Source organism: Bicyclus anynana, chromosome 5, assembly GCF_947172395.1.
Source record: "Bicyclus anynana chromosome 5, ilBicAnyn1.1, whole genome shotgun sequence".
Taxonomy (NCBI): domain Eukaryota; kingdom Metazoa; phylum Arthropoda; class Insecta; order Lepidoptera; family Nymphalidae; genus Bicyclus; species Bicyclus anynana.
Window position 1 is genome coordinate 16,109,897 of NC_069087.1, and position 14,768 is coordinate 16,124,664.

The 14,768-nt window shown below is 37.5% G+C and overlaps 1 protein-coding gene across 3 annotated transcripts in view; it reads left to right on the forward strand.

Moving 5' to 3' along the window:
• The window catches only part of LOC112043789 (E3 ubiquitin-protein ligase HECW2), a 137,250-nt gene that overhangs the window by 45,457 nt on the left and 77,025 nt on the right, over positions 1-14,768 (forward strand). For all 3 annotated transcript variants that reach the window (XM_024079367.2, XM_024079385.2, XM_024079393.2), the window contains 4 exons: positions 10,001-10,102; positions 10,682-12,766; positions 13,221-13,365; positions 14,218-14,404. In XM_024079367.2, the coding sequence (XP_023935135.2) occupies positions 10,001-10,102; positions 10,682-12,766; positions 13,221-13,365; positions 14,218-14,404 (2,519 nt within the window). The remainder of the gene's footprint in view (positions 1-10,000; positions 10,103-10,681; positions 12,767-13,220; positions 13,366-14,217; positions 14,405-14,768) is intronic.

A 14,768-nucleotide genomic window follows, 5' to 3' on the forward strand; every position in this document is an offset into this window, starting at 1 on the left:
TTTAATTGAAAATTTCTTAGATGAACGAAAAGCTTAAACTCAGCTTAAACATCATCATCATTAACAACCCATATTCGGCTCACTGTTGAGGGACACAGCCACGAGTCTCCTCTCAGAATGAGTGGCGATAGGCCGTAGTTCACCACGCTGGCCGAATTAGGATTGGCAGACTTCACACATGTAAAGAATTGGGAAAATTCTCAGGTATGCAGGTTTCCTCACTAAGTTTTTCTTTCACCGGTTGAGAAACGTGATATTTAATTTCTTAAAATGCACATAACTGAAAACCTACGCCCTCCGAATCGAAGGCAGAGGATATCCACTAGGATGTTATAATCCAATACATTGCATATACAGGTATACATAAATATTCAAAAATATTAAAAAAAAATGCTCTACATATCATGTAAACCAAACATAGTGTGTGCCAACAAACCTTGAGCTCAAAATCGATAGCTTTTTTTTTGTTTAGTTCAGGAGTTCCTATGACCTACTGACTTTATCATAAACCAGCTTCATAGTACCATATTACGTTATCTATCACCAAAGATGCGTAAGTAGGTATACCGAAATAAAGATTTTGACAGCCACCGTGGCCCAGTGGTATAGCCGTGGCTAGTTACCATCCTACCGACAAAGACGTACCGCCAAGCGATTTAGCGTTCCGGTGCGATGCCGTGTAGACACCGAAAGGGTTGTGGATTTCATCCTACTTCTAACAAGTTAGCCCGCTTCCATCTTAGATTGCATCATCACTTACCATTAGGTTAGATTGTAGTCAAGGGCTAACTGGTAAAGAAAAAAAAAAGTTTAATGAAACCGTAATAATGCTTTAAACTTGCAAGATGTGACCCGTAGATGCTACTGGAACGGAAATAGTTATGTATGAAGTATAAACAAACTATTATTTGCTACACAAAACATTTACTTTGTTATTGTTAGATTGCTATTCAAATCGATTTGTTTGTGATGTGAGGCCAAGCATAATTAAATAGACAATATCTTTTATAATAATAATAGTTTATTTCCAAAGATTCAACATATTAGTACATTATTTTCAAACATAGCAGTAATATTGTGATTGGAACCATCCCATTAAGTTTGCAGTATTACTACTGTAACTTGTGACGGGCGGCCCCGCTCTTCCATAATATATAGTAGACTAATACATTGGATATAAATAATCATTAAATCTAAATTACTAATAATATACAAAAGTGCATGTGTTTGTGTTTGTGAGTGATTTGTGTGTGTTGTGTTTGAGTGGTGTGTGTGAGTATGTGTACATGAGCATGCGAGTTGTGCAAGTTTTTATATTCCGATTTATGCTACACTTGATGCAAAAGGTTTTCGGCTTGATCATAGTTAAGTTTAAGTAACCAATCTGTAAGAATTTTTTTGCAGTTATGTGAATTTAAAGAGACGATGTTTAATTTTTTGTTAACTATATTGTAGAGGTGAGTGGATTTTCTTGTAAATTGATGAGCCGCAAATTTAGTTTTGCTTCGGATTGTATGTAGTACGGTTTTTCGTCTCCTCTCTTTATTATTATTTTCATTGCCCGGAGGTACATTTTTGTGTACTTTTAATAGTGAAAGTAATACATATAATTTTCTAACTGTAAGTAACTCACAATGTTTATATAAGTCACTGGTTGGATATCTGAATGGCTTGAAGAACATAACTTTTAATAAGGATCTCTGACCACGTTCTACTTCAAGAAACTTTGTTTTTGAAGCTGCACCCCACACTGTAATACAATACCCCAAAATAGATTGACCCAGTGTAATATAGATCTGAGTTAGTAATTTTTTTGATGTTACATGCCTAAGAGATTTAAAAATCCAAATGAGTTTTCTGATTCTACCATTTATAAATTCAACATGGGGATGCCATGAGAGCCGCTGGTCTAATATTATGCCTAAATATTTGGTTGTATAGACTTTATCAAGAACTGGACAGCTACAGTTTAAAGAGCAAATTTTATTCTGTTTGTGAGTTTTAATTTGGAAATCACTATTAGGTTGTGTTTTTGAATTTATTGTAAAGCATACATAGTTGGATTTTTTTGTATTTAACGTCAAAAGATTTGACGACAGCCACAGAGAAATTGTTGAGAGACCAGATTCAGCGAATTTTTTGACCGAGTTCCATGAAGCACCGGAGAAAACTACAGCAGTGTCGTCAGCATAAGAGAACACTTGACCACTATCTAGTTTTAAATTGCATAGGTCATTGATATATATCAAAAACAATGTTGGTCCTAATACGCTTCCTTGAGGAACACCAAATGTTGGCTGAAACTCATCACTAACATGTTGTCCGATTTTGACACGCTGAGATCTTCCGTGTAGGTAATCTTTGAGTAATATCTGTGTCAACATTTACTGGCATACACAATAGAGTTACTAGCAACGAGTTTATACTCGTAGATATGTTACGTGCCTATAAAATTATCACAAAAAGTGATCCAAATTTAGCTAATCCACTGAGCGGACACATGTACAATTTTGCGTTTATTTACATTTTATATTTATGTATATATAGTTTTTACACTTCCTGAACACATACCTTCGACATTGTGACGATATTTAGGTATTATTTGTTTGAATAACTTTCATTTATGAGTAGGTATGCGATTAAATGAAATTAAGACAATTAGCCACCTTTGTTTGCCTCAGTTTCGATGCGTTAGTGACATGTCTAACAGTATAAAATCTTTGGTTACTGGTAGCTCATAATTTGGTTGTTTTATTTCACACTGCCTACAAACCTGTAATGAATCATTATACTATGGAAAAATAATCAAGGAAACCTACCAATCGTTTTCCGTGAAATAAACTTACCGGAATTGTGCATATTTAGCATTACTCAGATATAAGTAACTCATCAATTATCTACCACTTACCTATAACCGCAGTAGGAGTTCCTAGAATACTATTATGGCTTTTTGCTAAAAGTTCTTCAATAAAACCCTTTAAAATGAGGGTCTATTCTCTTAAGTTCTTTGGTTCTTTAGAATTTAAATGGCAAACCCATATTCGTAATATATTACGAATTATTTAATTAGTACTTATTCGTAATATATTACGAGTAAACTTGAAGAGTCTATTTGAACGCGATTATATTTGGACATTCAGATTGGATTACAAAAGAGCCGTTTGCATTTAAACATAAATCAATAGGTTAATTTTATAATACTGTTTAAAACTTTTTTTTAATTAATGTAATTGATAATAATTAATAACCTCCGCGCACAACTATTTATAAGAACCAAAGTCACCGACATAGCTCAACGAGTTGCGAAGCTGAAGTGGCAATGGGCGGGGCACATAGTTCGAAGAGCCGATGGACGTTGAGGTCCCAAAGTGCTGGAATGGCGACCCCGCACTGGTAAGCGCAGTGTTGATCGACCACCAGGTGGACTGACGACATTAAGCAAGTCGTAGGGATTCGCTGGATGCAGGCGGCTCAGTATCGTGATATTTGGAAGTCCCTACAAAAGGCCTATGTGATTGATGGTGATGATAATGACAACTATTTATATCTAGACCATATTTGTAAATATATAAAGGTGGCACGTAATTAAAACATAACAAAAGCAAAGCCAATCGGAACAGTGGGTGCATATGTACAATTTTCGATTGTTTCTTAAACTATAGATGGTATAGTGCAGTAAATTGTTTTGTTTTAACTTTATTAATTTCCGGTACGATTTGTGTTCGCACCGTGGAATTTTAAGTGGTCTACACTCGTAAAATTAACCGGCCCTTAATGGCGGGGAATGAATGGAAAGGAATTTTAAAAAAAGCGTTTGCATTTTGTCCCAAGTATTCTTTAGGGCGAAGCTTTGAAATACATAAAACTGTTGTGTGAATACATTAACGAATTCAACAGACTTTGCGTCTCCCACATTTACAACAGCGTACGACGCCGTTACAGTTGCGTAATTTAAATTCTGGGTACGTAAATGTTGTTTTTATAGGTTTAGTGTGTCATTAAAGATCTACATGACAACTGCGATTTTATTCAAATTGTCTAGTAAGTTAACTTTAGTTGCGACCTCATAGGGGTTACGATTCCGCTTTTTTACTCGTCGATGAAATTCTATTATTCGAATTTGAACTTTATGTGACAAAATTAAAATAACAATAACAACGAAGTTTCCATGGAAACCAACGATGTTGCGACGCTGTAACATTATCGAATACGGCGATTGATGTATACATGACGTTTTATACTGTATCATAAGAATCACTTGGGTATATTGTAATAAAGTAAATATATGTACATATAATAACACAAAATAGAATTTTTTGAACGTCATGAATTTATTAATTACACTTTCGATCAAGTCATCAAAATTCTTTTTCAGTGCGCTTTTATTTGAGACCCCACTCGAGTATATTTGCAGACATTCGGTTGTTCTTCCCCACTTTCACCTCCCACTACTTTTAAACGGCTCAACCAATTTTCATCAAACACTCTATCATATCTAAGAACACTCGCCCGTAAGTCACCTTCAAAACAAAAAAAAACTAAATTGAAATCGCTTCATGCGTTCGGGAGCTATGGTGCCACAGACAGACAGACCAAATATTAGGTTTGGATAGGTGAGCCCGTTCTTGAGTAATAAAATTACAACGAAAAGTGGCATTGATTTTTATATAAGTATATAGATACTTGGTACAAACTATCTTTATCCATTCATTCACTTTATTTGGTATACTATATCTGCCGCATATCCATCATCGCTGTCGATTGTCTAGGGTAGCCATGGCTCAGCGGTTGGTAATCGTGTGAAAGTCGGTGAAGATATTTAGTCTCACGTCATCGTCCTCTAACAACCTCGTGAAGCTGTCAAATCGTCACTTCGCTAATGGGGGTCTGTCGTCAACTCGACCCCTTTAAACTCTCGTTTCCTGTCGTCCAAACACCGAATGTTATTTTGAGACGGATACACTTAAGTGTTTGAAATACTGCGGTTTGTGGATGGAACTGTACGTGTCTTTCCGTGGCAGATGTCTGCGGCGGTGACAATAAATATGACGTCTTGTTCCAGTGGGGCCGGGCTTTAGATAATCGATTTATGATAGCGCGCTCCAATGTCAGCTCTCATTAACACACCCGCATGATCGTTAAAGATACGATCTTTTTAATAGTTTCTTATAGGGATTCAATAAGGGATTTACTGATAAAATATATATATATATATATATATATATATAAAAAAAATATATATAAAATATATTGTATCTATCTGTGTTCTTTTTAATTATGATTTTAGATTTAGACTTTAAAGATTTAACTAAAAAAAATAATAAATTCGGGATTTGTCAACCATGAAACCCCGAATTTATTATTTTTTTTAAAGTGATAAGCTTGTTCAAAGTAGGAGTAGTTAAGGATACCGTTACCAGTCTTATATCAGCTGGATTTTGCATCCTCAGTCGTTAAAAAAATGATCATATTCGTTAGATGTTAAATGTCAATGTTATATTTATTTTAACACGCATGATGTCTTCTTTATTTCTCTGTACAAAATATGCTGCGAAGTATTTTATAACCCGATAAAATTAATTTGCAAAGTTAAAGTAAGTAAGTAAGCAATTGTCAAGCATATTTTATTTTCAAGCGTCAATAAAAAGATTTATCCTCAGAAAGACACTGGATTAAAGAATAACCCTGGATTAAAGAATGACACTGAATTAAAGAATTAAATGTCAATGTTATATTTGTTTTAATACTCAGGATGTCTTCTTTATTTCTCTGTACAAAATATGCTGCGAATTAATTTACAACCAGATAAAATTAAGTTTCAAAATTAACGTAGGTAGGTATTATTAGTACTATTGTCAAGCGTCATTTTTTTTCAAGCGTCAATAAAAACATTTATCCTCAGAAAGACACTGGATTAAAGAATAACCCAGCAGGTGTCTGACGTCACTCACAGCGCGTGTGAATGCGAGGGGCCCACTTAAAACCACATCAGACAAAAGCGGCTAAAACAGTCGTAGGCGTTAGAAACAACGCTGAATGAGGGTCGGGAGATGACCGTAGTTTAGTTTAACTATGGACTTCCGTCTAATGAGCAGAGCCGTGACACATTGTCCGATTGTCAGGGCGATCATAATTGCAGGCTTTTACTGTATATGGTGCAGTAATCTAGAACACTCATTAGTTACACAGCTATCTATAACACTAGCGGACGCCGCGACTTTGTCCACCCTTAGAACTCCGTCCTGGCTCTTTGGTAAAATCTGTTTTTAGCGGAAGTTTGACTATGAACTACTTCTCTGCCAAATATAAACTTTTCACATCAAGCTGTTTTCGAGATATTGTCTTGAGATAGACAGATACCTAATTGATTGAAACGCCTTGATCTCCTTTGCTATGCAAACATTTCAACTATGACTAGACCAATTTGTGTTTCTCAGAAAAACTAAATATTGTATAGTAGGCATCTAAAATCAACAGTAATTCCATGTTTCGAGGAAGCTCCATGATTAACTATGAGATGTGTTTCCTCTTGATATCTGTCGTTGACTTTTTGTAAAGTGGTGGTTCATTCTTCTGAAAAATAGATTTAAAATAAATAGTAGTCATACATTTTCTTTGTAGGTAGGTTCTCCTTCAAATAACAGTTAGAACTTTGCAATTTTTTCTTCTTCCTTATGTATGTACTAGTAGGTAGGTTATCTTTATAGTCAGGGATACGTAGAACATTTTTTACAACTGATTACTAACAAGTTAACTTTTCGTGAGTAGCTTCATCTCGATGATACAATCAACTTTTTTATTGACTTAAATTCTTGATTCTGGTAGCTAACTGAGTTTCCAGAAAATGAAAATTTCTGAGCGCCGAAACGAGATAATGTACCACGCAATTTGTAGGACATTGTGGCTGTTAAGTTGTAAAAAATGTTTTTCGGATCCCTGACTATAAAGGAGGTACGTTGATGATAAAGAGGCACGAGAATATTTTTGTATTAAAAAATATCCAGTTATAATAGTAGCCATGTTTGATTATATAACTTGGCTTCTAGCATTTGCTTGGAGGTATCAAACTGACCTTTGAAACCGGTTTAAGTTAAACAAATTGTAGGCCAGATTTAAAATAATTACCATATCAAGCATTCATCTGGTGTTATGATGTTGAATATAATTATGATAATGTACGTATATAAGCCTACCCGACGCCTCGCGGTTTCACCTGCGTAGTTCCCGTTCTCGTGAGAATACGGGGATAAAATACTCATAGCCTATGACACTCACGCATAACGTGACTTTCTAATGATCAAAATCGGTACCGTAGATCCAGAGATTACCCTCTGGATCTACGGTACCGATTACTCTGAATGGAAATAGATTTTACTCTGGATTAACATAGGCATAGGCATATAATTTCATCCTGGAAAAATCCATGGTTCCCACGGGATTTGTGAAAAACTGAAATCTGGACGAATTCGCGGGCGTTCGCTAGCGTTTAACAATTGAGGTTACAATACGCATGACCCAATTCGTACTGTGGCTATCTCAAATCCGGAAGCTGATCAGTTGATCTCGTCGCTCTGGTATCTGTTCCCGTATCCTGCGGAAGCTTGCGGATGTTGCGTCACCGCCGGAAATTGACGCCCTCTGTGTCACGCGTGTCGTCACAACCGCCGACATGTCGTTGACAGCACGCCGCAGCTGTACAGACGTCTGTCTGTCAACAAGTGCGCTAATTAATTAGAGCTTTACATTACCACCGTCTACAACAGTGTGATTTCTCTAAGAAACTGAATATAAAGCTTTTTTTTTTATTCTTTACAAGTTAACCCTTGACTTAAGCTGTAGCCGAGTTGCAAATCAATTTTTTAAACGTGCAAGTTTATTGTTTAATGCAACTTTTTATCAATAGCATTGTTGGATGTTGAGATCTTCCTTTGAGCATGATGGTGTTACCAGCGTCTACAATAGTGTGATTTCTCTAAGAAACTAAATATAAAGCTGTAGCCGAGTTGCAAATCAATTTTTTAAACGTGCAAGTTTATTGTTTAATGCTTTTTATCAATAGCACTGTTGAGATCTTCCTTTGGGCGTGAAGGTGCCTGTGCTAGAAAACCACACAAAATAGGCAACATAGCTCGAAGCGTTAGCCTTTGTAGAAAGAGGATTGATGTGTAACTTGTGTAAAGGCTCTGAGTAGGATTAATCAACTACTTACGGCCGTTTTAAAAACTTTTCTAACCGCCATTTCGCTTACTAAAGTTAAGAAAATCTATCTTTCTGTTCTTATCCTCGATTGTCAGTAACAGTCAAACTATCTGTCAGTAGGTTATTGAAAAGCTTCAATAACCTACTGACAGATAGTTTGACTGTTACTGACAATCGAGGATAGTTATCTATCCGTAATCTTGGATAGATTATTGAAAACAGCCTTTAGTATATAGTATAAACTGACTTAGTATTCGTATGTATCACTTTCAATGTTTAGTTTCATAATCTTTACACGGAAACTTGCCATCATTTATTAAGAAGCCGCCATAACAACTATGGAAATGACTGTCATTAAGTAATTTTCAGTTCGCCTACAGTATTTGTTTTAACTATAAATGGGGTCTTGTTAAATGGACTACTCACAAAAAGCTACTCAACAATAATGACAGTCATTGATCACGTAAAACCAATTTAGCTGTGGAATTTGGAAGCGATCATTACCAAACGGAAACGATCCCGACATAAATCCGCGATTTATCCCTTCTACCCTACTAAAGTCTCGCCCTTCTATTTCCGCAGCTGACTCTGTTAACATATTTCAATATTTCACTCCCTACTACATGCTCGAACATTACGTTGAATGTTGATGTAAACATTTTCACCACGGTCAATATTTACGAGCAAGTCAAACACTTAATCAACGGCAGGAAAATGTAAAGTGTCCGCTCATATTTTATCCCAATCGAAATATGGTAATGCTTGGGTCAGTGGCGGATTTAGCAGTAGGCTAAGTAGGCTGGAGCCTAGGGCGGCGGATTCTAGGGAGTGGCATATTTAACCCAAAAATCTTCATCTTACAGAAATAAAGGTTGCCTGGAAGAAATCGCTACGTAGCGATAAGGCCGCCTTTTGTATCCTACTTCTGTACTATACTTTTTTCTTTTGTGGTGTACTTACAAATAAAGTATAAATAAATAAGAAAATGAGACTCGTAAAGAATGAAGAATATGTAATGATGATTTTTTTTTTCATTATTTGATGTATTTTTGGAGGCTAATAAACGCCTATACTATTTATAAACTAATATACATTTAATTTTAATATTTTATTCCTACAGTACAGTCCTAGTAAAATATTAAAAGTTGCAATTTTATTGACACAATTTAGGGTAATTGTATTGATTGCGAACTATGGGTACCTATCGAATTTCATAGTTCAGTAGGGGCTGCAAAAATTCAATAGCCTACTTGTGGCTGTAAATCCGCCACTGGTTTTGATGCGGGTGGATGCACCGTATTGCAGAATCAATTTGCGTTCGCGCTATTTATGGCCTTGTTTCCCCAATTAACTGGCAATTCGGTGGCTTCGATTATTCCGTTTTAAAATGTGTCGGCGACTCCCGCATCCGGCGATTATGTCTGGTGTATAATATGTGATGCGCCAGCGCCGGACTGCGCAGCCTACGCATTCGTTTTTGTTAGATAAAAAACGGAAGGGTTTGTCGAGGCTCGTTTCGCTGTTCTTTGTTTTTGTTTATTTTTTTTTTTTTTAACTTACAGTTCTTTGCACCTGTACGCTTTTTTGTTTCTCTCATTCGGAGCCGCCGGCATTAAGTAGGGGTTTTATAATTTTGTTTCTTTTGTTGATTTGAATTATATTTTTTTTTCTTTTGATTTTAATTTTAATTTTAATTGGATTTTCGTTTTATGTTAATCTATTATTATTATAAAGCGAGACAGTTCGTTTAGTACTGACGTGTCATAACAAAGCGATAACGTTTTATTATGTTACTTTACAGAGACCGCAAGCCTCGCCGGTATCGCCAGGCTCGTGCCGGCGACCGGATGCGACACTGGCCATATAATGTGGCTGCTTGATGAGCCCAATCAGCCTTATGAAGGTAATTAGACTTCTCTTAATTTTATTTAAAGAATTTTTACCATATCTTTTATATATGACTTCTGTTTCCCTTCAACTATTCGGAAAAGACTGTTAGAAGTGGTGGTATGGGGTAGACCAGCGGGCGGAGATCAAACCTCTCGGTGACGAGTCGGGTCCATTTACAGCGTAGAGCCATTTACAGCGTTGCCAATGCCTATTTTCATAATTACCCAAAATTCAAAACTGAATTCCCCAAATTGGAAAAAAAAATATGTCTGAGTTTTATATATTTCCCTCTTAAAGCAAAAACAATGCAGTTTTTATTGATATTTTTAGGGCTTTTACCATATTGCTCTTCTAATTTCACACTTTTTGTTAAACATTTAATGAATAGCATGATTTTACTGAGTCTTTTATTTATTAAGTAATAATTTTGTTAAATGCAGAATTTAAAAAATCCAAAATTGAATTCAAATTTCCCGCATTTTGGGGAATTCCCCACAAATTGGCAACGCTGCGTAGAGCTACTAAAGGATTAATAATATATTTATTTAAATCTTAATTAGATTCAACCGACAAGAATTATTTGCAATTTCAGACTGTGAACAGCTCCTCTGCTTTCGCTATTACAATGGCGAAGATGATGATTGTGTGGCAGAGTCTTCGTCGATTCCGAAGAGGTTCAAAGTTGTCAAGAAGCTTCCTCTGAAGCTGAAAGAGGGGATATCAAGAAAAAGGAGCGGCGAGCAAGTGTCGCCCTTCTCCTACCACAATGAAAGCTTTGAAATGAATTCTGAAAATACTCCTCGAATGGAATTAGTTAGCACGACTCAAGATATAAAGCATCTTAGTGAAAATGTTAATAAATGCTCAATTAGCGCTTTAGAGTCTAGTGAAAAGTTGAATCTCGAACAAATAAAATGTGATCCTAGTAAATCTCTAGTTAGTAATAGTAATGAATCTCATTCTGTAAATAGTGAATCTCAGAGTGTTCTGAACTGCAAACCAACATCCTCAGGTGTAAAAAAGAAATGTCCGCCACCTGTTGATACCGGTAGTTGTCTAGCATTAAACGGAGTAAAGAAGAAGACTAATATAAACATAGGTTTCGAATCTCCCACTTCACCCGATACTGAGTATTACAAAATATGGTCACCACAAAATCCGTGCAAGATAATGAAGTTTGTCTACGATGTCGAAGGTGCTAATGTGCCAAACGATGCTCAAAAATCACCAGTGCCTCCGTTGCCGCCTAGACAATCGCATAAACCTCTAGAAAGAATGCACGCTTTACCACCTATTGTTCAAAGGCATCGAAAGCCAAAAAAACTTTCTAAACCTGAAGATGCCTTTACCTTCGAGCTGATAGATACAGATGAACAGTTTTTTACAGATAACAATATTGCGAATTCTGCAACATTACAGGGAAATATTAATGACTTTAGGCCTGGAGAATTTTATTCTGGTGCTCAAGCGCCTATGTCTTCTACAGCAAGCTTTTTAAGGGGATGTCAAAATGTCGCGCCTTTAGCGACACCTGAGACTGACGGCAGCTTATGTGAATCGACAGTTTCCTCTATTAAATTATCTAAGTTAACTGATGATAAGAAAAAAAGTGATGTACCTGATAGCACGCAAAGCGTGAGTAAGAATAATATTATGTTTATAAAAGATATAGGTCCAGACAATTATATTACGACAACGTTTGCTAGAAAAGATAAGAACATTGTTGAAACTTTTCATTCGACTCCCAATCATGCGAAATCTGAAGAGAAAGCTCAACATACGTTTCTTAATGATATAAGTAGTCAACAAGACTTCGAAGATGACAATAGGAATCAAGTCGAAGAAAAAGAAATAACTGTGATGAAGCCGCATAAGCCTCTCACGAGGCAAAATTCAGGTCGGTCTACGCCAACAATGATGACGGCTTTTTTAAATTCATCCCACATTGATGGACCCAGTAGAGAAATTGTCCCCAGTAGTCCGAACGAGACAAGTTCCTGCAATTCGTCACATTCGAATTCACCGGTAGATGAAACCAACAAGACACTACCGAGTATGGGAACATTGTTATTAAACCGCAAATATTCTTGCGACAGTTCGACACCCAAACATTCGAGTTTACCTCGGCATCTTTTAAAAAGTCTCGGTTGTGAAGGGACTCCTAAACACTCTCCACAAAAATCAATTGTTTCAAAAGATACACCTGATAGTCCATTGAGGCCGCATCCTCGGGTGTTGTCTAGAGTGGCAGCATTGGCCGGGTCGACGGCACCTCAATGCCCACCGACGCCTACTCACCACGCGCGCAGGCCAAGACCATTACCACCGGCAGATTTACATCCTCCACCTGTCCAAAATTCAGAAAACTTCGAAATGGTTGAATTTACGAATGAATTGAGAACATCGGAGATCAGATCTCCGAATCTCGAGTTCAGCAATCACTTCACGATAGTTCACGCCGGTCCGCCCGACGACGTTGTGTTGAGAAGGCCCCACGCTGTTGACGATTGTGATGACAACGAAAATGCTGTAGCTTCACCCACGCCTCTGAGACATATGGCAGGCATAAGATTACCTTCGATTCCTGAACGGGCTTCGAGACAGATGGCTTTGACGGGAGATTTTCCTGCTAATATGATTGGCGGAATTATCGAATGCGAAGAACCTTTACCTCCAGGTAAGAACATCTATTGACTCTTAATTTTTCGACTGGCTAGCTCTTGACCACGGTAACATAGTTGACAAAATAAAACTGACATCAAAACAAACTTAAGTCAGACTTCTAAATTAGATTCTATATCAGAAGTCCACGATCCTATTGTTAACTATGTTTTAGTTTGCACGAAAATCATTTTATTAGTTTCAGCTAAAGTATCTATGATGATATATGGATTAACCTTTATATTATGTCATCCGTGTCTGTTAAAAGAGTTAGAAATTAGGAGATTACCACATTCACATTAAATTATAATCATTCATCATCATTGTCAGCCTATTTTTCAGCCCACTTCAGGGTCAGGCCTCCTTATGAGAGAGGAGGATTACAAGTGTGATGATAATCCATTCCATAGTTGTAAATCATATATAGTCCATTTTCATAATTTGTTAATGTGATTTTTTTGTTATTCCAGGTTGGGAAGCACGCATGGACAGCCACGGGCGCGTGTTCTACATCGACCACATCAACAGGACCACGACGTGGCAGCGCCCCGCCGCCAACGGTACCTCCCCCCGCTCGCCCGCGCCTGAAGTGCAGAGGCGACAACTAGATAGAAGGTAAGGAAAAACTCGACATTTCAAAAACAATGTGCTAAAAGGTATGCCCTCTAAAAAACGCAAGCTGATGAATTGGTCTTTATGCATTTTTATCATTAAGATTATAATATTCGATATGTTGCGTGCCCATAAAATCACCGCAAAAAGTGATCCCAATTTAAGTTAAGTATCCCAGTTTTTCACAAATCTCGCAAAACGCCATGGATTTTTTCGGCATAAAAGGTGGACTATGTGTTAATCCGGGGTATTATTTATTTTCGTTTTAAATTTCAGCCAAATCTGTTCAGTAGTTGTGGCGCTAAAGGGTAACAAACATCCAAGCATACATCCAAATAAACATCCATACAAACTTTTGCGTTTATAAAAAGTAGGATAGGTTAGGATAGTTTTTCCACTTCCTGAACACACAACTCGATCCTGTACTAAGACAGTTTTGACGCGCTAGGGACATATGGTGATACTAGCGGAAGCCCGCGACTTCGTCCGCGTGGAATTTAATTTTTCACAAATCCCTCAGGAACCATGGATTTTTCCGGGATAAAAAGTAGCCTATGTGTTAATCCAGGATAATGCAGGTTATATCTTAATACCAAATTTCAGCTAATTCGGTTTAGTAGTTGATGAAAGAGTAACAAACATTCATATTATCAGTTTTTGCAAACCTCGGGAAACCATGGATTTTTTCGGGATAAATGTGTCAATCCAGAGTAAAATCTATTTCCATTCCAAATTTCAGCCAAATCGCTTCAAAACATCCAAACAGTAGTAGGATTTTATACTATTTTGAAAAAAAAATTGAATTTTGCAGTAACCTCGACTTAAATTTATGCAGCATGCACCTTGTCGTTGCAGATACCAGTCAATCCGGCGCACCATGACACGCACGCAGCTGGGCGAGGAGGAGCGCGAGGCGAGCTCGTCCCCGCCCCCCGCCGCCGGTTCGTCGCGCTCGCCCGAGGGGCAGGTGCCCGCCGCGCCGCACCCCGCCGCCGACTTCCTCGCGCGCCCCGACTTCTACTCCATACTGCATATGAACTTGGTGAGACGTTTCACGACATTCACACAAGCACGCCACGACATATTCACACATGTTCACTTAACAACTCTTGAAGACAGATCGATCAATTGCGGCCGATTCCTAAGGCTGGTTTTAAAGTCATGCTGACCGTCGGCGCTGAGGCCTAGTTCGGACTACTTTAGTATTTTAGTCGAGTACGAACGATTTTTCGGCGGTAAATTCAAAAATTGTTTGTACTCTACTAAAATACTGAAGTAGTCTGTACGGCCTATGACAGCTCAGCGTATAGCGCGCCGACCACCGCACGCGCTGATAGCAACGCGTTATTCTGAAACGCTCTCTAGGAGTTCATACATTTCGTCTGTCTTCGCCGACGCGACTATAA